Here is a 24,744-nt window from a genome sequence, read left to right as displayed (position 1 = left end):
AAAAGTTTGAAAAAAAAATTTTTTGTATTTTTCAGAAAAATTATGCAATGGAGTTTAATAACGAATATGATTTTATGATAATAAAAAATTGATCAACATATTCTTGTAGTAAGAGCAAAACATCAAACAGATGACAGATACATTTAGTATAAGCGGATTTCATCATTTAAGATTTATCATTAGAACATTAGCACTAACCATTACCAGGGTCGAGATATCAGCGTCGTTTCAGCCCATTTTTTATGAGAAATGCGCTGAAATGTGCGGACAATTTGAAAGTGCGCAAAAACTTCAAAAAGTCAGCGCATCTGCAATTCATTTCTTACATCATTTCTGTGCATTTTAAGCATAATTCCTACAAAACTTTTAGAATTTTTTTCTGCGCACTTTATCAAAAACAGCTTTATGAGATTAGATGGTCCAAACAACAAACAAACTGTGGAGAAGGGTGGAGAAGACTCAGGCAACGCTGGAGCAGGATAAAAATTAAATGAAATTTTTGAAACGTCAGCTATTTGAGCTTATTTCTTACACAGGTTCAGCGCATTTCAAAACATTTCAGCGCAAGTATTATGTAAGGTTTATGTCCTGAAATTTCGGCAAATTCATCAAACTTCTGCAGATTTCCTGCATAATTTTCTGAAAATTTTCCCGACTCGGGTGTAGATGTTTATATCAACTGAACTCAGAAAGAAGTTTCAGATGCCTGATAGTGTTAAGGTCAGGCAAGCCATCAATCGTTATGTAGTTTCTCCTAGACTTTTCGGGAACCCTTTAATTGGCAATCGAAGTTCGGCTGAACACCTGCCAATTACAGGTACTCTGGTTCATTTATAATTACGGCACGCTTTCACGGAAAGTGGATTGAGCCAAGTTGTTTCGAAGAATGCTTTCTAGGCGTGTCCCGCATTTTCAATTCTTTTCATTTCATTCCCAGTCACTGCTCCCCGTTCTGAGTTCACTATATAATTGATACATTTGCATGCAAAATTAGGGATACTCAATGTTCGAGAAAAGTGTCGTTTTAGGGCGAAATATCTGTTAAATAATGAAGGGAGTGAAAAAGTTTTCTGGTGTTGTCGGAGTTGTGATTTTTAATTCTTGAGCTTTTCGCGCGTCCTTTTTTTCTGTCGAAGAAGATAAACCTATTTCTTTAACTGAGAAAGTTCAAAATTTACAAATGGCTAGGCGAGCCAAAAATTTGAGGTTAGAAATAATTCGAAGAGGCATTTTAGGAAAAGTCGTTATTAGATCGACATATTTCACATTTTCATTAGAACTGCAATCAGAATGACTGCCTGAACTGAAGAGCCAGACATAATTGTCTCTAAGCCAGACAAAAATGTCACTTGGGTAATGAACGAAAGGGGGAGTGGGGGGGGGGGGCAAAAGGGCAAAAGGGTTTCACGTGCAAAGTAATTGCACGCAATATGAAAAGGGCATGTTTTCCATGCTTTTAAATAAACCGTTTAAAAATTGTATACTTGGAGTCATAAAACACGATTAACTTTGCTATATCACTATTTTAACTTACTATATAACTTATTATATAACTAAAAAGGTGCGATGGAATTTTTCAGAAATATTTTCCCAAAGCAAAATAGAATTGGGGTGTTGAGGATTGACAAGCTGTCAATTTCAGAAATTTAGGAGTTCAATTTCTCAGTTATTGAGCTCAATTTTGTTTGTATTCATTGTATTCGTGAAAAAATTAAGCAAACAGTTCGAAACAATTAATCCATATTTGATTAGGCGGTTTGTTTGCTTCCATTGTTAAAGTTGCAACCGATGATTTATTTAAAAGTACACCTTCGCTCGTTATAAATTTATTTATTAACAAATTACTTCAATAAACAAAGGTGTAGCAGCTAGCAATAATTTGCAGCCGGCATGTTATACTAGATTTATGTAACTATGACAAGAGAAGATGAAATTTTATAAAACAGAAATCCACTTAATCAAAAATAAAGAGTGCAGCATACTTTTTACATCCAATTAAGTCATTTAAATCCCGCGGGATGTGAAATATTTATGGGCCAATAAGTTTTCTTTTCCCATTGCGCAAATTTTGCAGCTATTTTCCCCAACATCCCCTTATCTTGAATAGAAAAAACTGGTACTGAATTATACCGCTATTTGTACCCCTGCTGTCTTTGTAAAACATTATCTGTTCCAACCATAATTAACGAAGACTTTCACACAGAAAAGTTGCTCCTCCGCAGTTTTTAATGATTCGACTGCGCTGAACAGAAAAAGAGAGACAGAGAGAGAAAATTACTTTTGGTCTATTATTTCAGAATGCTATTTTCGCAAAGACCCCAGAGGACAACTACCACAAAAACCACATTTACCAAACAATCACAGCCAGAAAGAGAAAAGAACATCGAACCGATATCAACGTGCACGATCAAAAGAAGCGGTTCGGCCGCTGCGACCTCGCTCAGCAGAAATAGAAGACCGGCGTACAGTTCACTGCCAGTCAGTATCTGGCGAGCTATCGTTTTTGGACCAGCACTTTTAGCGATCGTTACTCCAACATACTGCCAGGTTAGTCCTCTTTTTAGATAAAAGTTTAATTTAAAAAAATTTTTCAAAACAAACCAACCCGGGTCGAGGTTTGGCGGTGAATTTTCGTAAGAAATGCGGTGAAAAGCGGTGGAAAAAAAATAATTTCCACCGCGTATTTCTTACATCTTTTTGCGGTGAATGCGGTGAATCGCGTTGAATTATTTATTTTCAATAAGTAATTGTTAATTGGTAACCCTTGATTAGATGGTTGTAAGATTGCCTATTTCGCGCAACCCAGGCTATGAATTTTGGAGATATCTTGATTTTCCTTACAAAGAAACTCATTTTTCAACAACTTTCTTTAAAAATGTGAGAACTTTATGCTTGTACCACAACCCACGATTTTGTTCAAACAATTTTCGAAGACATTGTTCAGACAATTGTTTTGAAGACATATCAACATTTCATGTCCGTTATCAACATCAAGCTCTGTTCGTCCAGAATTCTATTCCATAACAAGTTGGAGGAATCCCTCTTTGTGAAAAAAATATGAGACCTAAGCTTTCAGCCAATATTTCGAAAAATAGCCAGATTTTGCTGAACTTCAACAACATTATGGCCCATCGAGTTGTTTTCTCTGGAATTATTTTCCTCGAACTGTAAAAAACCGTAAAAGCTCAAAATCTAAAAAAAACGCAAAAAGGTTGGAAATTATTACAATTCTTAGTCTCCTAGAAACATTAAACGAAAACCATGAAAAAGTATTTGTTGCAAATTGGGCCTGTATTGCTTAATATTAAGACTACAGAAACTTTTCAAAAACTTTTTATTCATTTTTTCAACTACTTTCTACTGCGTTCACTTCTTTTTGTAAAACAGGCCTTTCAAAACTTTTGAGTTCTAGCAACTGATGCCACGCGCTGTTTGAATTGAATTATATTTCATTTTCCACAGGCGAAATTGACAAATTGGCTCAGTAATGAATTGACTCATTTCTTTAATTCCATATATTTTTCATCGATTTAAAACAGTCTGTGCATTCAATTTTGATAGGAAAACTGTAGAAATGACAGCGTTACAGATGATTCAAGCCTAATTAGAATTCATGTACAAAATCTTTATTTTCTTTAAACTTTACTCAAAAACGTCATTTTTTATCTAAAGTTGCTGAGCTCAATTGCTCTCAAGATTTCAAAAAAAATAGGTTATTCATTTCAGGATCTCAACAAAGAATGTTCTCTTTGATTATTGTTGACCGATCTTTATTATGTTAAGTGAGAGTTAAAATAAAATTTAATCAGTATGCAAGCTTGTATACGTTCAGTATGTTCAACGAAATGTGCCAACTTTATTTGAAGGTTAATAATATCAGTTTTCTACAATCATTTTGTCGTTTTTTTAAAATCAAATTTCTTGCAGAGATTTTGGCGATAGTCTTTTTCTTTGTAAATCAATTGGCGATAGTTTTTGATAGATTTTGGCGATAGTCTTTTTCTTTGTAAATCAATTGTTGCGTTAAAGTTGCGGCTTGTCTGTGGAACGTAAAGATTTTTCCTTATCGGTTTCATCATAAAAAATTTAAACAGGCAAAATTTCTAACTGTTTTGGAAAAAACATCAACGTAAGCTCAGATAACATTTGGTGTACAAAACTTTGCGGAAGTCTTTTTGCATAGTACTCAAAATATTTAATTCAGCTTCTTCGGATTGAATTTTTCGACGTAAACAGCAATTCAATAAATCGCATTAGCGGATGTATTTTGTAAAGTTTTTAAAATATAATAACATAAATTTTGCAAACATTTGGACAAATTTGTGCCAACTTATTGTATTTCCACCAAAAATGATTAATTAGTCTAGTGAAAATCAAAACATTGGAAATTTTCGAAACAAATTCTATCGGTTCCACGGATTTTTTTGTTTGAAATTCTCAGATAATTTGAACGATTTTTTTAATGGTTTTGTAAGTATCGATTGGATTCTGAAGAAAGTGAAAATCAAAAATTCAGCAATACTTTTGTTTGTAGCCGATTATTTTTGCTATCTGGGTAGTGTTTTTGCTATTTTTAATTACATTTTGTGTTAACAACGAAATGCAATACTAGTTTTTGTATTTTTTGAAGGCTTGAAAATGATATTTTGTCGAAAAAGTATGTAGAAAATAAAAATATCTTCTTAAATGTCTGTTTAAATCTGTTTAGATTAAGTAACTCATCGAACACAGTCAATATCAACTATTACAAAACTTTGCTGTAGCTTTGTTACAGTAATAACAGTTTTTGATTCCCTATCGTACGAAAATAATCCAATCTTTAGACAGAATTAAAATAAAACTTATTAAATGTGAATGCTCATTCAGCGATCCTGATACCTACAAATTAGCAAATTGTTGCCAAACTTCCATCTTGTTTAAAGGTTTTTTACAACGTGCAGAAATATAAACTTTTAAGTGATACGAAAAATCATGCATTCTGCAACACCGTACAGCTTGAATTGGTTTGATGTGTTCTCTGCTGTCAAAATTTAAATTGAAAAAATTTTTCTGGCCACAGAGTCACATGAGTTTTCATCTGAAAGAATCATTAAGACTATTTAGGTTTCGTTTCAATGAGCACTTACAGCAAGTATCAAGCAACTATAGCCAATAAAATTAACCATAGTTTTTTCTCATAATTTAGAAACATTTTGCTTTTTTTTCAAAAAAATTTGATTGATTTCGAAAGCAAAATTGATTATCTTTTAATGAAAGAACAAATTTTTGTCATTTTTTTGAATTGAAAATTTCCTACCATTAGCTAATGTACTAAAAACCGTCAATGGAGGCTTTGAACAGTTGGTCTTCTGCAAAAAATGATTCAAAATAGGACTGAGTACAAAACCCCAAAAGTTAATTTGGAGGGTTGTGACTCCACCGCTGTGTCAAGAACTTTTGCAAAACGATAAAAAATTTTGGAGAAGAAACCTGCAAAACATTGGATGTTCTTCGTTGAATTCATAGATTACACACGCAAAGCTTATCAACAATAAAACAAAAACGAACCTTGAGATATTCCTGCGAGTAGTGAATTACATTTTATTGCCTTGTCTGGTTGCGCGATTTAAAAACTTTAAACTGAAAACTTACTAATACTTATAGAGTGCTCCAGAAAATATTCAAAATTTAGTAATGCGCGTATCAAGCTTCATAAAATACCATATCCAGAAACTTTACTTTCTGAAACTTTACTTTACTTACCCAAATTGTCCCTCTCAGAAATGATTTTAAATACAATTCTTACCCTGGTCGAGGTTTGGTGGTGAATTTTCGTAAGAAATTCGGTGATATGCGGTGAAAAACAAATAATTTTCACCGCGTATTTCTTACATCTTTTTGCGGTGAATGCGGTGAATCTCGGTGAATTATTTATTTTCACCGCGTTCTCAGTATTCTTACAAAAAAAATCGTCCCGACACGGTTTCGATCCTCTGACCTCCTACATGCCTTCAACTTTTTATTCCACTGCGCCAACTGTCAATTAAATCTTTGAAATTTCTTGTGAGTTTGAATCAGATTGAGTAGACTTTGAAAATCATATGCGGTGAATTTTTGTAAGAAATGCGGTGAAATGTGGTGAGTTCTTTTATTACCGCATTCACAGCTTTCACCGCATTTCTTACATTAATTTGCCACAAAATTCGATGCGGTGAATTTTTGTAAGAAACGCGGTGATTTTTGCGGTGAATTTTTGCAAGAAATGAGGTGAAATGCGGTGAAATATTTATTTTCACCGCATTCTCCGCAATTACCGCATTTTATTAAAAAATTCACCGCATTTCTTACAAAAATTTACCCAAAAACCTCGACCCGGGTAACTCAGTCATGTTATATGTTTGTCACATTTTATCATTGGATACAGTAACAACTTTAAGGAAAATTGCAAAAATCAGTACCAAGTCATTCTGCCGCCTTATTAGTTTTTCCAGTTTTGATCGACTTAGGTTCATATCCTGTTATCACAGGCAAATTAATTTTTTTCGTGAAATTTAGCAAATGCTTTTCTCGTAAACGTAAAATTATTCTTTCTCAAACACACTTTTGATCAGTCTCTTAGAAATCTTAGTGTCATATGAAACCTTTCTGAGCTTTCTGCAATCATAATGGGCTGAATATTGACTGGGTTAATCAAGATGAAGACGTCTTAAAAAGACAACACCCAAATTTATATAAAATGGACTAACAAAAAATTAATATCAAATTAATATTAAATGCAAAATCTCAATATCCGCTCATAATTTCGTAATAGCTAGCGAGTGGTCCAGCGGTCTGCAATTGTTAACATTCTAAACAATTTAACTATCCTATGCATACTTTCGTAGCGATACATATTGACTAAAACTATGGAGATTTAAACAAAGAAATTTTGGGCCAATTCGGATGAAATTTTTTGCTAATTTTTTTTTGAGCAATATAGATGTCTATGACATAATGGATGGGATAGTCAAAACATGTTCTTAGGAACGATTAGCAATGAGAATGCAGGCAATTGTCACCCAAATTAAACAAAATTCGGGGTCATCCATTTGATTTGTTTTTCTGTTGATCGGGCCCCAAGGATGAGCACCAAAAGCGCATTCTTATGTTGAAACCGACTAAGAAATTTTGTTCATGCGTAAACAGAGATAGATCCAATGAATGTTTTTCCCCAAAGCTGATCGAATTGATCACAACCTAGAAAAAAAGAGATGGCAAAGTTATTTTTTCTATACTCATTTTTAATTACTTCCTTTTGGTAATCTCAAATCAATCATATTAATCCTGTCATGTTATCAGGCCATTGCTGTATGAGCAATCTCGCCAAAATTTGATCATATTAAATCTGTTCAAAATTGCGTGCAAAAAGCATATTCTTTTTTCGTGCGTCTATTTTTACCCGTGTAATCCTTCGAAAGATGCTTTCACTAGGCGGAGGTCAGGCAATCCGACAGGCAAACAAAGCGATTTTTCAAAAGGGGTCGAGTAAAAAATGACGTAATTTGTTTCCTCGCCACAGTGGAATTCATCACATTATATAATGCATTAGCTAACACTATATGCACTGGTAAACAAGTTATACACCGGCTTGTTTGTAACGGTTAACATGTAATATTTATGAAAGCTCAACTTAAGTAATACATAACATTCGGCTTATTTTTACTTCGGCTTGCTTTGCGTTCAGTATCCCACTATACGGTATTTAATAAACAAAAACAGACTATTGCGAAATGGCGGAGCAAAATGGCAGGGCGTATTTTTTGCGTACACTTACATTGGTATTCCTTCAATACGGGATTTTTTGGATGTCAAACTTTTTTGTTTTGACCTATTAAAGTAGGTAATAAGTGTTTTGTGCTGCCTTCAATGAAAAGGAACTCTGCAATTGAGATTTAGGAAAACTAAAGGAACTGGAGCAGACATGGTATTATTAGCTCAAAAATAAACAAATAAACAAAAACAACATGCCTCTGTATTTCACGTTGCATTAAAGTTGAATTTATGAAAGCAGGTAATATCAGTTAGCATATTACCCTAGTCTAGGCCGTTTTTTATCTATAAGTCCAATGCCTTTTGTAAGTCCTGGATTTATAAATGGTTTCTTTAATTGGTTTGTTTCACAAAAATCAAAATTTCAAAAAAGAAAACTTTTTTCGTGGGAACCATATCCAAGACCATAAAGTTGCATGGTACCTGTAAGAACCATTATGTGGCATGGTCTTATATATGGTTGTCAAGAAACTATAAACAACAATATTACTGCAAAACATTCGAAACATTCCTAAAGAGAGGAAACGTTTATCGGAATTTGTTTAAAACCGTTTCTTGAACAATTTAAATTTTACCATATATGCTTATCGATGGGACCATGAAAGTTTGCCAAGAATGGTTGCCAAGAAACATATATGGTTGCCAAGAAACAATTAACTTGAACTTTTTTCAAAATTTCAACAGATACTTTTCACCACCAAAATATGCCAGTGGAACTTATAAAAACGTTTGAATAGACCCTGCTGCAACCAAAAGAGCTATAAAAAGAAATTATCTTGAGTGTATTATTCACCTGGATTTTTGCTCGATCCCAAATTTTGTCACTCTATTAATCTAGTATCAGACCAACTCGTTGAAGTCACTGAAATCAATTAAATTTTGGGAAGAAAAATTGGTTTCTTTTAGAACAGGAAAATGTTCTTAAAAATATTCTTCTAACTCAGAAATAAAAATTTGTCATCGAATCAACAAAAAATAGGAACTCTGAATCCAAATTCCGAGGGAAAAATACGTAACTTTCTGCCTGATTAATTATTATCTTCAGGAAAATTGTATTTTTTTTTGCTGCGTAATGTTGTTATTTCTTGTCAAAATTTAGATGGAACACAGTAAAGTAGTATGTAGGCGCTTGAAAAGTAAGTAAGTAGGTATTTTAGTTAGAAATTAATTGAATTCTCGTTAAAGTGGAAAATTCGGTAAAGGTGCGCTTGGGCACATTGAGTGCAATGAACAAAAGAAAAGCGAATCCAAGAAAGCATTGCTTTGAGTTCGAAAACTTAATCGATTTGTTCTCCAACAAAGATCAGTGATATATCAATGAAGATTTCTGTTCATGAACAGAAATGGCTTTGAAAGAACACGAAAGATAAAACTACAACTAATGACTAATTTTAACACTTTTTAAAAAAACAAAAATAGGAAGACGATCATGCCTTTTATATATTCAAGGGACCTTAGATTTCTGCTGTTTTCTTAAACACTGAAAAATTGATGGGAAGTAGTTCAAAATAAACACTGAAAAAGTTAGCCAGAAAAAAAGAAGTATTTAATTGTTTGTTTTCTATCAAATGGTTACTTTGTTTGTGTTCAAAAAGAATTGTCCACTATGATATGCATCCTTTTTTCGAAGTTTCGAGTTTTTATCTCAAATAACGCGCCTGTAGACCTATTCAAGAGAACTACGTTTTTTTTGGAATGGATGTGTCAACGAAAACACATTTATCGATCGAGCGAGGACAATTAGGTACATGTGATGAATTTTTCCTGAGCCAATAGTCGGTTTCCGTGGCAATTTTTAGCTGAATTTCAAACTCTCGTAAACTTAAAAAAAAATTTGGGAAAAACTTACATTTGTCAATATTCAAAGTACCACATGGTGATTAAAAACGACAAGAAAGCTCTCAGTCAAAGTTTACAAAAAATATTGAGAAACTAGTTATAAAAAGAAACAATTGTTTCATGTCTGTCAATAGCTATGTTTGAGCTGATCTGGAAATTGAGTACAGCTGATTCCAGCTAACTTGATGATCGAGTGGCTACACAGCACATTTAAAATGATTAGATCTAATCTTTGGAAAGGGTTATGTAATCAGTCAAAAGATTTCAAAATAAACATAAAAAAACCGCTGTTGATTTAATTAAACAAAATTGAGAGCGCAAAAAATTTAATCTCTTTTGTAAAATTTATTCTCTTTTTCTTTTATTCGATTTTTTATAGTCCTGTTGAAGGCCAAGTTTTAATTGAATCTCAATTTTGTATTGGTATATATTGTTTTCGAATATTTAATTCTGTTTTTTAAATTTCCAATAATTTTTTGATACTATGTTACCGTATGCATAGAAATTGTAAGAAACATAAATTTTGGCACGAAAGTCTTTTAATTTAAACGCTGAGCAGTAATCAATATTCCTACAGCTTTTTTGTTTTGTTGCTCCCCTTCAAAATATGAAAATAACCATGATGCTCAAAAACGTGATAGATGAACTGCGATGAACAAGTTCTTATAACCATAAATCTTGAAAAACAAGAATACTCTGTGAAATAATATTTTCCCGGAATTGAAGCATTGGGAGTTCTTTTTTCGTTCATTTCTCTTTTAAAAAATTAGGAAACTTCAGAAGACCATCAACACTTATTTTCACCTCAAAATTTTCGAATAATAGTTTTGATATTTTTCATTTGACTGTAAAACACCAAGGAGCTGCAGACTGTTTTTACTTGAAGCGGCAGACTATTTACAAAAAAGTTGCTGAAAAAGTTTTAGTAAAATTTTAAGGCTTGCAAATAATTTTCACTGAAGGCATTTTTTTCAGACAATTTCCAATTAAAAAGAGAAATGTGAGTTCTAAGGACTTAAGATCAACTGCTGTTTTCAAGAATAGAAATTCAAATTCCTTTTTTACAAATGTTAGAAGCAAGTTAAAGGAAAAATCAAGACGCACCTTTTAAACTGACTTTGACACAAAATTGATTCTCAATAGTTTTTTTTATTCTCAGAAACGACCTAGTTAAAAGAGATTTGCTTAATCAAAAAAAACCTTGTTCTTTATAAAAAAAGGAGGATTGAGTTTGCGCGTGCTTTTATAAAACTTAGTCTCTTTTTTTAAGCATAAAGACATGAATAAGATAAATAGGCATTTTGACAAATTCTTTTTTTAAATATAAACTTATTCTATTTTTTCCAAAAATTTCAGATTATTTTCACCACAAATTCGCCACTAAATTTGTTTTAGATAATTGAAAATTTTATGGAACCATTTTTGGTCACTTGTTGGAGTTTTACTAAAGATTACAAATTTATCTGTTTTTAACACTTCAGAAAATTTAAAGCCTGAAAAAAAGTATATTAAAATTTTAGAGATATGTGTTCCGACCCCTCTTGAGGGGGGGACTATATACTCAACTGGGTTTTTTGTTCTGACACTTTGAACCGATCGATATATTCATCGAAGAGAGTTGTGAGTGGTATCATTAAAAAGCCTGTCCAGCGTAGAATGTGGAATTAAAAAGATTTTTTTGAATATCTTTTTCTAAAGCAAGTTATCGTGGGTGAATTTTTTGTGAATATTAGACCGATTTGCGTTATTTTTATTCACATTTTCTGGAATTTTAGCTAAAAAAATTCTAAAAAATTTAGCTAAAAAATTTCGTCAATTTTGCTAAAATATTTGAAAATTGTTTACAATAGTAATACTGATTTTATTTTTAAAGACAAAAAATTATTCTTGACAATTTTGATTAAATTTTTTTGACTAACTTTTTGGCTAAATATTTCAAGAATCAGACTTTTTCATCAAAAATTGCCCGAACCAGCTTCTTTAGTCCGCTTTATTTAAATTTACCGGAAGTACACCATCCTGAATAAATAACACAATCTTTGTAAACTACAAAGGGAGGTAGACCTACTTACCTTTCCCTTGAGAACAGTCTATATTCAAAATTTTGCCGTTTTTAGGTAACTTTACTCTATTATCAAAAGTGCAGCCTTTGTTTTTGATCTTATTACTAACCAATTATCTAGATTTATATATTTCAAAACAAGGGAGAGGTTGTAACGGACAAACAGCAATAGCAGGGCTGGTTTTGGTCCAATCGTGGACTGTTGCGGTCAAAAAACATTTCGGATTGTAATCAGTCGGTCTTTTTTTTTAAAAAAAGTTCCGATGATTTTTATGTTAATTAAAGAAGACAGCACTTCAAATCAAAGCTCACTGTTGATAGGTCCAATTGGTTTCCTAAGCGTTTCCAATTTAATGCATCTAGTTTCTCCACTAGGAAGTTTATAGTCGTTTTGACTATTAGAAATATTTGTTTTTTAAATAAACAAAGGTTTACTGAAATTTGCCACTATTTTTCTCTTAATTTGGTCAACTTGTAGCTAACTGTGACTAAGGAAAGTATTCTTCTTTTTTCTGCTGAACTCAAATTCAATCTTTGTTTGCAGTTTTACACCTTAAGTTATGGTTTTCTGCTTTTGATACTACTAGATTTCACTTTTATTTTATTTTCATGTCTTTGCTTACGTTTCGCGTTTCCTAGTTCTGTCACATTATCACGTTATTGACAGTACATTTATCATATTATTGGCGTTCAAAATAAGGCGCAATCGATATTATCAAAATCCTACTGAGTTAAAATTTAATTTAAAAGTTCTGGTTGTCTGGCTTTAATACTAATAGATTTTACTATTTTTTTATTTTGAGGCGGTTGGCAATTTTTCACGTTTTTGTCTTGTCATGACTTTTCACATTATCACATTATTCAAAGGTCACATATTACCTTTTTGGCGTTCAAGATAAGGCACAATTGAACATCTAAAAAATTTTAAAGGCATAGATTATGTTTATAACGGCTTCGACACCCCTTTCTCCAAGAATTTAATTGAATTTCAAACCTTTGTTTTTAACTGCCCTTCTTTAGTCGTATTAAATTTCCTTGAAATTGACGTTTTTTAAGAATTCTTTATGCACTTACTGTCTTCAACATGAGTCTTTCGAAAAAAAATTAAATGTTTTTTTTTGTCTTTATTTGACGTTCTTTTTGTAGACACAAGACAATATCAAGCGCTTTTTTCCGAACAAACGAACATGTACCATTATTTGTTTTGTGGCTTTCATGACTTTCATAACAAAATTATTACTTCAATTGACCTTTTTCTCTCTTCTTGTCTAGTTGTTACCTATTCTAATTAATGAGAAGTCACATACCAATTTGTACAGTTTCTCGAGGGAGGGTTTAAGTTTACAAAATCTAATGTTTTTTTAAGAATTCGGTAAGAATTTACCCTCTTCTTTTTTTGAGGTTAACGGCTTTCATGACTTTGAAATTAATTGTTTTCGAAAAAATCAAACGTGCTATCTAATTTTGCCTTCTTTTATTCGGTCTACTTCTGACGTATTCTCATTAAAGAGAACGCCTATACCACATTTTTAGTTTTCGAAGAAGGTTCATTTGAAAATGTTTTGCGGGGCCAAATATGGTCTTTCAGCTGCGACAGCGTTTTCTCGCAAGTTTTAATTGCATTCATTTTGTTGTCTTTATTTGTTGTTCATTTTTTAACCGCATAAAAAACTGATTAATGACAGGTCTTAATGCCCTCCTAAAAAACATATGTGATCATAAACATATTGGACGTTTACAATTTCCATCTTATGGTTTTCCTTCCTTTGAAAACAAATGTTTTTAAAAATATAAGCCAATTTTTTTCTTTGCTGTTTTTTTCCTTCTTGTCTAATTGTTACCGAGACTTCTTATCGAGCGGTCTCATATATTTTCTAGTGAAGTACAAGTTATTTTGTTTATTTTAAATTTTATCCGAGGCTGTTTTGATCTTGTTAATGAGTTTTATTTGAAAATTGAACATAAAAATTTGGATGTAATTAATGTTTGTTGCTATTGTTGTTTGATTTCGTTGTTGATCTTGATTATTTTCTTAATAACGGCAGATCACATCAATCTAATTCAGCATTTTTTACACCACTAAAATATTTGCGTTGCAGTTAATTTTTTGTTCATACACATTATTGTTTTGAAGACATCTATGCCAAAAATGAGGATGAGCGGGGTCGGAACTTTATGTGGGAACGCACATTACCGCACCTCTTTGTAAAATTATAAGTTTTGCCAATTGAAGATAAATGAAAAAGTTTTTTAGTATATGGTACTGCTCTGCGAGAATTTTCCATCAATGACGTTTTTTCATCTCTCTGTCAAAGATATATATTTCTGATAATCTTTTCCGCGCATTCTTATAAAAAAAACTAAATATGTTTTTAACTAGCTCCAGATGACTGTGAAGCGGTTAAACAATTTTAAAATAAGCGTTTTACAGTAGCAAACGCTGTTATCTATTAGACAAATTAATTGAATTAAAAATTTGTTTGTCGTTCTTTCCGGAGAACTTCAATATAGGTTCACAGCTTCATATATTCATATATATATATATATATATATATATATATATATATATATAGATAAATATATATATATATATATATATATATATATATATCCACTGTTGGTCGTTTCTACAATTAAAAGGATCTACTATCTTGAGTTCTTGCTTGGCAAAAATCGAATCACGAAGCATTGCAACTAAACATGCCTTGTTAATTGTCTACACTTTTGCCGTCTAATTAAAACTTTGTTGATCGACAACAGTCTTTTCGGTTATAGTTTTTACAAAATGATTTTGTTTTTATGAATTTAGAGAACATTTTCCTAATTTTAGTGCTTTTATTCCAGATATACTTGCTTCTAGATTGCGTACAAAACGGCCGAATATTATATGGGTGCATTTGCAGCTAGGATTTAAAGACGAATGAAGAAAAACAATAATCAGAGCCGAATGCCTAAGTTTGACTGTTCAAACAAATTGATTGGTTTAATTTAAAGTACAAATTATGTAGAAAAATGAGAATTAATCAGCTATCGTTGCTTGTTTGTTTATGATGTCTGATCGATTGCGCTTGAGTCAGCCTCTCTGTGGCCGTAACCCCACCCCGGAAGTGTAAAGGGGTGCACACTAAATAAAGTTAAGATAATTTTACCTTAAAAAACATCCTAACTCACCTTAACTATTAAGGTAGATTTGCCTTTCCTTAACTACCCTAACTTTACCTGAACTTTACCTGAAAAGTTAAGGCCTCACTACCTTAACTAAATAAAGTTAAGGTAATTTTACCTTAACAGAGTTAACGTAAATTTTTACCTTAACTCAAGTTAAGGTAAAAATAAGTTAAAGTTTACCTTAACTTTACCTTATCAACGGTTTACCTTAATTCTGTTAAGTTAAAAATACCTTAACTGTATTTAGTGTGTGAGGTTGCAACTACGGATAGACTGTCTTAATGTTAAATTCCAGAAAAAAAAATTGTCAAGTTATCATTTAATGGCATTTTGCTTTACGCCCATTTGGGTCTACTGGCGTCTTCCATTGCTTCTGAACCCAGGCAATAGTACATGGATGCAAATGGTGCAATAATACATTTATCGATGCTAACGGTTGCAGGGATTATTTCATTTTAAGAAAATAATATTAAACATGTCTGCACGCGTGCAGAACAAAAACTGTAGAACTGTTGAAATTATTTGAACAGCCAAAGTCTGTAGAACTGTTGGATGTTCAAATATCTTTTTGTAAAAAATAGTGGTGAATGCCAAGTAATTTTTTCATTTCAATCGGGGAAAGAGGAAAAATGTTAAGGGCATTTGGCTTCTTATATTGACAAGTGGAATTTCAAGTTCCTCTCAAATTTTTGAATTACTGCACGCCTAAATTTTACGAATGTAAGTTTTTTTTGCTATATGTCAACAGAAATTCCTTTCGCTTAATCGAGCTTCCGCTTAATCTCACAACTTCCGCCTACTCCTCTGCTCGGCAACGGCTCAAAAAAATTTACATTTTTGTGCAAATGGCAATAGTTCATGACTCAAAAAATTAATAATGTTTGCCTAATAATGATACCAAAAAATGCCTCATTCAATATAGCAAGTTCACTATTGTCCGCAAGATTTTTTCTTGTGATAAAAACGCGAAAAATTTGAGGTCAAACTGATATTAATTTCGTTGTGCAAAGAATAATCTGCACTTTATTGTTTTAAGTTACAACAAATGCTATTCAAGCAAAAAGATAAGCAAATACGCTTATTTTGTTCACGTGAAAAGAGAAAATATTTGACCAACAAGAGGCTAAAATTTAATTAAAGTTTATCTTGCAAATTGGATCTTGTTCGCCCACGCCATTTGAGGGCAAAGAATTGTTATTCCCCGCATTAGCGAGCTATCTCGTAATGTCAATGAATTAATCCTTTTCGTCTGAAGTGACCACACAGTACAGCATCAAATTTGCGAAATGCGTAATCAAAGCGTTTGCGTACGTTCAAATTTCGTCATTATTCAATCTTTAATGAGACAATTGTTTGAGGCGCAAGAAAAAAATACACAAAAATGGCCGAAATGTGTCAATTATTATCGCCCTACACGTGAGAGCATCATGATTAGTTCATGTGATGAGACATTTTTTTTAGCTCGGGCGGGGGAGCGGGTCATACAACGTAGCAGATACCGAAAAGCGTCCATTTCCGCCTTTGCACTATTACCTTGAATTTGTTTTCCTTTTTACAGTTCAATCAATCACATCACAAACCTTTTATTTTTTCATTGGTTTCTGTTTGCAAAAGCTTTACGCATGAAGGTTAGAATAAATATCAGATGTCTGAAACATATTTACACGTTACTTTGTTACTTATATGGACCATGTAAAAGCTAATACAATCAACGCAAATGTTCTATAAGCGCTCTAAGAGAGTCGAAGGGAGATGAAAAGGTCGCCAAAAAACTAAACGAGATTAGTAACGTGGGGTTGCTTCGAAGATGAGGTGGTCAATATGTTCATCTTTTTCATGAAAATTTTGATTTCGAAATTGAATCTACTTTTCAAGAGCTTTAATAAGCCCGTCTTATCTTTCCAAAATTCATTTCCAGAAAGAGTTGTGAACTATCATTAAAAAAAGACGGCCTAGTCTTTCACTAGTCTAACCCTATGCATACTCTAGGCATACCCTAGGCGTACCCTGGTCCAACTTCGATGCTATCTTGCAAAGGTCTCGCTTATCTTACAAGATTCTTGCATATCCGACAATTATCTTGCAAGATATTGCAGAATGGTGCGTAATCTTATAAGACTCTTGCAAGATTCTTGCAAAATCTTGCAAGATGACCGTCGGTAATAGACTAGGACATATTCCCCAATTCCTCAAAAAATTGTAGGAACAAAAAAAAGCAAACATATTTGTTTCAGCCAACGCCCTTCGACAGAGATTTTTACTCGAACCTTCCGACCCGACATGCATTTAATATGCCCTTCCGAAACGACTACGAAGGTCCATTCCAAAACCCACGAGAACTCGACAGCTATAACCTCTACATGGTCAAATCCGCAGTCGCAAGAGCCGCGGCAGCAGCTGCTGCGTCCGGAGGTTTTCCCGGGTCGCCCAGACTAATGACCCAAACAGCGGACAAGAGGTCGTTCTTAAACGGCAAAAAGAGATCGGTCGACATTAGAAACGCCGAGGACTTTTATTCAGAGTACGAGCCGATAAAGTCTTGGGCGGAAAAAAGATCCTTCTTGAATGGTTGAATTCAACGCGAGCAGAAGTGTGAATAAATCTCAAGTTGCGTAAAAAAACGAACTTTGCATCAAGTTTTGATTTAACTCTCGAATTTGCGTCACCCTTAACTTGATGACAATACAATGGCTTTGAGCAGATTTGGGGGTCAAATTTACTTATTATTTGCCAAAATTTTTCCTTATCGGCATTTGGTCGGACCGAACAGTATAAATAAAGTAAAGCGCGCTTTTGAATGGCCATCTCAGAAGATCAGGCAATAATCTTGCAAAATAATGCAACACACTACATTGTATTGCAAGATTTTCTTCCAAAAACTTGCAAAATAATGCAACACGCTACATTGTATTGCAATATTTTCTTCCAAAACCTTGCAAGATCGTGCAAGATATCAATTTGTCTTGTAAGTTTTTTGCAGTTTCACCATTTCCTTGCACGATTGTCCAAGATAAGCGTTCCAACTGAAAAAGTGTTGAAAGGAGCCATTCGATTTGCAAATATTTTTTGCAGATAACCATTTTAGCGCACAAAGTTTTACACAAGATTTTTTCCTGATAAATCTGCCATTACGATTAGTTACAGGTACAAAAAAATTAATTAGAGAGAAATTGGCTGGTAATTTTTTTCGACACCCAATGTGGAAACCAATTAAATTCCTATAAATTAGTTTCAACCAGGCGATAAAATAACCTGAAATGGAAAATTTATCCTGAAATATATGATTGGTAGTTACGTTCGGCTGTAAGGGCATTTCAGAACATTTCACTCCATTTTGAAGTGAAACTATACAAAAGTGAAGCAAAGAATACCGGCAGTTATAACTACGACACTTTTATCAACATTGATTACTAAACTGGGGGATCATACTGCAAGTAGGTGAAATCTAATTGCATCAATTTTGCAGAAAGCGCTTCCGCAAAAAATTTTTCCGGAAACTTTTGTTGAAAACTAGCATTTTTCAACTTCCAGTGACTGGAATGTCCATATAGGGCACTTCCTTTTCATCTGCCATGTTTGTAAGGACCTTTCACACCTACAATGCATTAAGATGAGAAAAGCAAAATCTAGTTACAAAAGTGAGTAAATTTACTCAAAATTTAGTGCTGGTAAGCCTGTAGGCGTAATGCTCTTGATTTTTTTCTTGAATTCCGTATCTCTATTTTCGGAAGTTGTGGTTTTTGTTCTTGTTGAAGTCCATTTCCTCATATTCTCTGGTTGTAGCACAAAACTAACCAAAACATAGACAAGTAACACACACACATACACACAGAGACGAATACATACGCACACACAAATATAGACACACCGACAATCACACACACACACACACACCGACAATCACACACACACACACACACATGCACACACAATTTTTTATAATAACAATCCCAGACAGCAGCTGCCTACCTAATTTATTGTCAAGAAGAAAAACTTTGCAGGTCCCAGATGTAAGAAAAAGCAACTTGAATCTTCTCCGATTATGTAAACTTAGCAAGTGGATTTTGCCACTGTTTCTTGAAGAGCTGAATTGGCTTTAATAAAAAAAGATTACGTGAGAATTCAGGAATTTTTGATGATTATTGTCAATAATGAATCGTATCTATAATTCATTTTCATTGATGGTTTTTATATTTTATATCTAACTTGGATATTTGAAACACTTTCTAACAAAAAAAACTGAGAACAAATTTAAAAAAAGGTGTTTTAAAAATTGTCTTTGTTTTCTTTGTCACAGCCCTTAAATACAAGAAAACAAGATACCAGCAAACCATTTGCAACTTGAAGTTACCATAACCAATCTAAACATAAGTGGCAGCAGAATGAAATTGAAAATAGTTGTCATCTTTTTAAATTAATTTTTCTTTATTGTATTTTTTTCTCCGCTTGTGCTCGTAGTAGTGGGTCACTCAATTTTTGTTATTTTAACACAATTCTAATGAAACAAGTAACTTATAATGGATAATGTCACCTCTTATTATGCTATCCCAACAATTAAGTGCGAAAACAAGCATAAGTTTGATCGCTCACATAGTAGTGTAAATTGTGTTCAGTGGGAGCTGGAACAGCTTCAAAAAAATTCACAAATTCACAGCATCTGTATTTATAATTAGTTTTAAAACTATGATATCCGTATTTAAAATTTAGGGTCTACTCTGTTCCTCCGCACAACTCTGTCGGCATATAAAACTAAACGCCAAGCTGCATTGTACGTGCTATATTTCCAGGAGGTAAAAAAAGGGTGGGTGGGGGGGGGGGGGGGGGAATGGGGTGTACAATTGTACAATACGTATCAATCAAGACAGGTTTTATATCTTCTGTTTTGCCAAATTTTTCAGTCACGGCACCAATTGCATCCACAAAAAAAATTTAAGTTATTATTGCGTCAGGAACACAAAGTCCATAATCTTGGAGCCAACTGACAGTCTCGTCACCATAAAAGCACATTATTTTAATGTTAATCCACATTTTGTGAAGTTGAGTTTTGCTATTAAACCAAAGTTCACGGCTAAAAAAATCGAAAGTAAAACATTTAGCAAGGAGGCTCGTCAAGGTGCATTGGCACATGATATTCCGACCCCGCTCATCCGCATTTTTGACTAAATGGTCTACCTGATGAGGAAGGGATAGAAAAATTTCAAAAATTTACATTCTGTTAATGAAAACACTAAGCGAATAAAGTGATGCCGTATTAGAGGGCCGATAAAACCTGCCGGTAATGAGACTACGAGAAAAACATTAATTACACTCAAAACTCTATGTCTATACTTCAGAGGAAACAAAGTAACAAAACCGAAATGACAAAAAGATATCAGAACTGCCCTTAATGAGACTCCGTAACATTTTGAAATATGACAAGAGAAAGAAAAAGTTCAAATATAAATTTCCATTCTTGAAAAACATTTTTTTATATGATTAAAACCAATAGGTATCAACTGAAATAAAAACAACCAACATATTCATTTCTTAATGTATACTTAAAGAAGCAAATGAGACCTGTTTATTTGGACCGCAGACCTGTCATTTCATACACGCAATTCAGACTTTTTATTATGCAGATTATGTCATACGACTACAAAAACTTCGACAGCAACGGGCCAAAGTTTATTTCTTAAAAAAATAAAAATAATTTAGCTTGAACACGATGTTGCAGCCGTTGAAACGATTATCCGTTCACTGAGAATATTGAATAGGTTCAATTGCCAAAACCTTCAACGCCAATAGGACCTCCCCATTAATGTGATGTGTAGAACACTCAAAACCTAAAAAATTCGCAAACATCCCAAATAGGATTTTTGAACAATGAAAAATACGCAGTATCAAAGGAACGACTAGATGAAAACAAAACAGTTAAAGAAATTGGCTTTTGGTTAGCTAGAAAGAGCATGCCACCTGACTCTGCAGAGACTAAGCTAGCTAGAAAGGAGTTAAAAGGTGACCAAAATCAAAAATTCATTGATTTTTTAAACAAGTTTTTTAAAAAATCAAAGAAACCCCAAACTTTCAACTAAGACAAAAATAGTTGTATTTGTAAGTCCGTAGGAATGCAATTTAGTTCGATATTAGTGAGACCACACCATAAAGCTACAACAAACAATATGCAGGCACAGAATTCAAAATTAGCAAATCACTTTACCACAGTATTGAAGCCTCCAAATCTATGCTTTAAAACTCTATAAAAACTATGGCGAACTGCAACTATTTCAGTCTCCACTTGTGTCGCAAACCATTTTCGATGGGTATTCTTTGAAAAGTATCTATGTGAAAATAACGAAAAGAACATGGTATAATGACCAGTATAGAAAACTCAAAAAAAATATTATGAAAGTCTAAGCCCCCAACGACATCTAACAAAAAAATAAAAGAAAAAATAAAAGTGTGTTTGAGCAATAAAGTGATGATATTTATGAATAATGAGATCGAATTAGATGGTTACAAAATGAAGAACAAAAATGAGCAAGTTCAGAAATTGTTTTTTTAATTAAAAAACAATCTGAATTTATTTAAAAGCATTAGCTATAATAGAAACACATTTGGATATTATAATAGGCAATAATTATTGAAATTGCAAACAAAAATTTATAAAGCAGGCAAAACACAAGAGCTCAACTTAAGTTTTTAAAAACACTGTTTCAATACCTTCAAAACTATGAACTCATACTCAAAGGCTAATGTGTTACGTTGTTCATTGAAGCCCAATTTCAAGTAAATGGGATTAGCGTTAATTGAACTCTGATTTGAAATCATTTATGAGTGTAATTAACACTAAAAACACAAAAGAATTTTGAAAAACAGATCACGCCCCAATTCAATCCGACAATTTTTGATAGCAAGTGTCCACGAAGAGATCGAAACTAGCCCTAACGTAGCCACTTGTTCAATTAGATCATATTGGTCGAAATTATTATAAAAAGGATAATTTGGAAAACTGAATGTTTCAGGACATCAGAAATAAATCATGCATTATGGATACATTATGGGTCAGATTAGCGAAATTAGCAACCTTTTTATTCAAAAATACTCTTATATGAAGCGGAAACTAAATTAGCCCTCTCTTTGAATTCAAAAAAGTTGTTTTAGTTGTGTCCTTACTCTGTATTTCTGGTGCTGTTTTAGTTGTGTTTTACTCTGTATTTCTGGTGAAATTAAACGAAGTGGGCTAAAAAGCATCTTTGGCACATTTTTTGATCAAAAAGCATTAAAATTAGCTAAAAATTAGCAAAAAAAATAGATCAAAACATTCTTTCTCTAGAGCTGAACACAATATTACTCTTCTTTGATATCTATCTGTATATATATATATATATATATATATATATATATATAAATTTATATATATATATATATATATATATATATATTATATATATAACAATAAATATAGTAAGACTTTAGAATAAGATTTATACAAATACTTAGTTGGTTTTAGAAAAAAAACTTGAGACGTTTTGTATTTTTCACAAGTTTTTCCGGTTTTCCTTTGTTTTTTTTAAACAGAATTAGTTTTTTGTTTGTTTTTAAAAGCATTCCTTCTCACAGTTCGAGCACGAGTGTTTTTATATGGCAGTATGCCTTCCTTGTCAACAATGCACACGGTAGAACTTTGAAGTCACTTAACCGTCTAGAGCTCCTGTATTAATAAAAGTGACGTTTTTAAATACTTTGCGGACGTTGTTCGTTAAGAACTGATAGTTCTATGCGGCACAGTCCCCTACCACTAATTGACATCTGAAAGGCCGTTGACCTTAAGCAACAGCGATTCAAAAAAACAATAAAAAATTCCCTTTTTGGGCATGTAAAAGCCTCAAATTTTTAGTCTTCAAATTCTTGTTTGGATGTATTTATTGTTTGCCTCGCAGTATTTAGTAAAGAGAGGCGCATTAAAAAATCTTTGGCAATCGTTGTGAGTCTTGCTGAGATATAATGGGAACCAAAACTTACCTATTTGACAAAGTCGGAAACTGAAATGAAGCCTGTATTGTTCGGAGTACTTGGAAATTTAGACTGACTTATGAAAATGGAAGGCAATCATCGTTCTGATTGATATGACATCTAGTTTCTTTTAGTTTATTTAGGGTGAAATTCAAAGGCACACAAGCAAAGTACTGCATAAGGCACTTTTAAGGTGAATAAAGATTAGTGCCCCATTATCTTGTACGGTAAATTTCAGGGTAGTGCACCTTCTAAATTATGGAAGTACCCTATAATGATTAAGTTAAATTTTAAAATAGTCCCCTCGACTTTTAATGTAATTTATGGTGGATTTCAGGTAAGTTAAAGTAGAAAAACCAGCTTAACGTTTCAGGTAAGTTGACTTGATTTTTTTGGTAATTTACCTTAAATTTTTTTGTATGTACGCCTCCACAAAGATTAAAATGCCCTATGTTTTAGTCTAATCTGATCGCTGATCTGTAACCGACTTGGATTTCATCATAATGATGCCGAAGAACTTGCAAAATGATACCAACCCGTCGTTTGCCAACCGTCATTAATGATACCAACCCGTCATTAATGATACCAACCCGTCACACTCCGAAGAACTTGCAAAAGCCTGAAAAGTTTAAATTTGTTTAATTTAGATATAGATCAACAGACTTTTAGATGAAATTGGCTTTTTTCCTAATAAAAGCAAGATTTGACAGAAAATCTTTCACACTGATAATCGTCGAATATTTGTTACGACCCACTTTAGTGCGGGAGGAACTATATACTCAACCGGGTTTTTTTTTGTTCAGACAATTTTAGCCGATCGATGTAATCATCGTAGAGAGTTGTGAGTGTCATCAATAGAAAGCCCTCTAGCTTTGAATACGGAATTAAAAAGATTTTTTTTTTCAATTTTCGCTTATTATAGGGAGTTATCGAGGCTTGTAATTTTGTGAATATTAGACGTAATTCAGCTGTTTTTATTCACATTTTCAGTATTTTTGACCAAATGACAGTGAAACTAATTGTTTTCAAAAGTAGAAACGTATGTTTGAACTTCTTTGCGTTTTTATCGCGAACTGTTAACCAGATGTATTTAGGACATGTCACATGTCTTTTCTATTGAAGTATAGGTTAAGTTCTTTTGTTTAGGTTTAATCTGATGCTAGTTTGATTTTGTGATTTTTTTATAGACATCGAGATTTTTTTCGTAAATAAAGTTTGTTGTGTGATTTTTATTTTTGACCTTTCAGTCAGCCATTTATCAAAAATTTTCATCGCCCCTCTATTGGGGCATTATTGCATTGCACTGGTTGTTTTTTGAACGATATGTATGTGTTTGAAAGTTTTCTATCTCTTCATCATATGGTAGCCAATTATGTCAAGAAGTTGGATGAGCGGGGTCGGAACACTATATGCGTATGCATATCACCGTGCCTACTTGAGATAAACCTTTTTTGAACCTGTTGATCACTAGAAATTGATCGCATGTTGATTTAAAAACGCAATTTCCCCTTAAAAGAAATTTAGAGAAAACGATTTATATACTAAACAAACATCATTAAAACGTTTCTTTAATTGGAAAAAAACTTTTTTTAGCTACTTTTAAGGGCAACAAAAAACTATTTTTTTAAAACTTTATTTTCAAAGAATTCAGTGAAGAACTGAAAAAAACAAACGTTTGTTATTATTCAAAGCTTTAAAAAAATTAAAATTCAGCACTTGTCAATAATTGGCGACAAATAACCTGTTTTTCTATTGCCTGCTAATTCAAATAGTTGCACTATAATTTAATTTTAAAACATAATTAAAGGAAAAAATGAAAGACAGAACAAAAATAAAGAAGAAATCAAACCTTTATCAAATCAGAAATTTGTGTTTGGTAGTATGCGGTATAACAG

At 32.7% G+C, this 24,744-nt stretch overlaps 1 protein-coding gene across 4 annotated transcripts in view; it reads left to right on the top strand.

Moving 5' to 3' along the window:
• LOC142339805 (uncharacterized) overlaps nucleotides 1–17,584 on the top strand; it is a 92,052-nt gene extending 74,468 nt beyond the window's left edge. For all 4 annotated transcript variants that reach the window (XM_075390089.1, XM_075390086.1, XM_075390088.1 and 1 more), the window contains exons 2-3: nucleotides 2,298–2,547; nucleotides 17,092–17,584. In XM_075390089.1, the coding sequence (XP_075246204.1) occupies nucleotides 2,299–2,547; nucleotides 17,092–17,430 (588 nt within the window). In that variant the 5' untranslated portion in view covers nucleotide 2,298 and the 3' untranslated portion in view covers nucleotides 17,431–17,584. The remainder of the gene's footprint in view (nucleotides 1–2,297; nucleotides 2,548–17,091) is intronic.
• Nucleotides 17,585–24,744: the final 7,160 nt, after the last annotated feature.

Source organism: Convolutriloba macropyga, chromosome 5, assembly GCF_964194025.1.
Source record: "Convolutriloba macropyga chromosome 5, txConMacr16.3, whole genome shotgun sequence".
Taxonomy (NCBI): Eukaryota; Metazoa; Xenacoelomorpha; order Acoela; family Convolutidae; genus Convolutriloba; species Convolutriloba macropyga.
The sequence above is the reverse complement of the archived record's forward strand: the minus strand, read 5'-3'. Positions and strand labels throughout refer to the sequence as shown.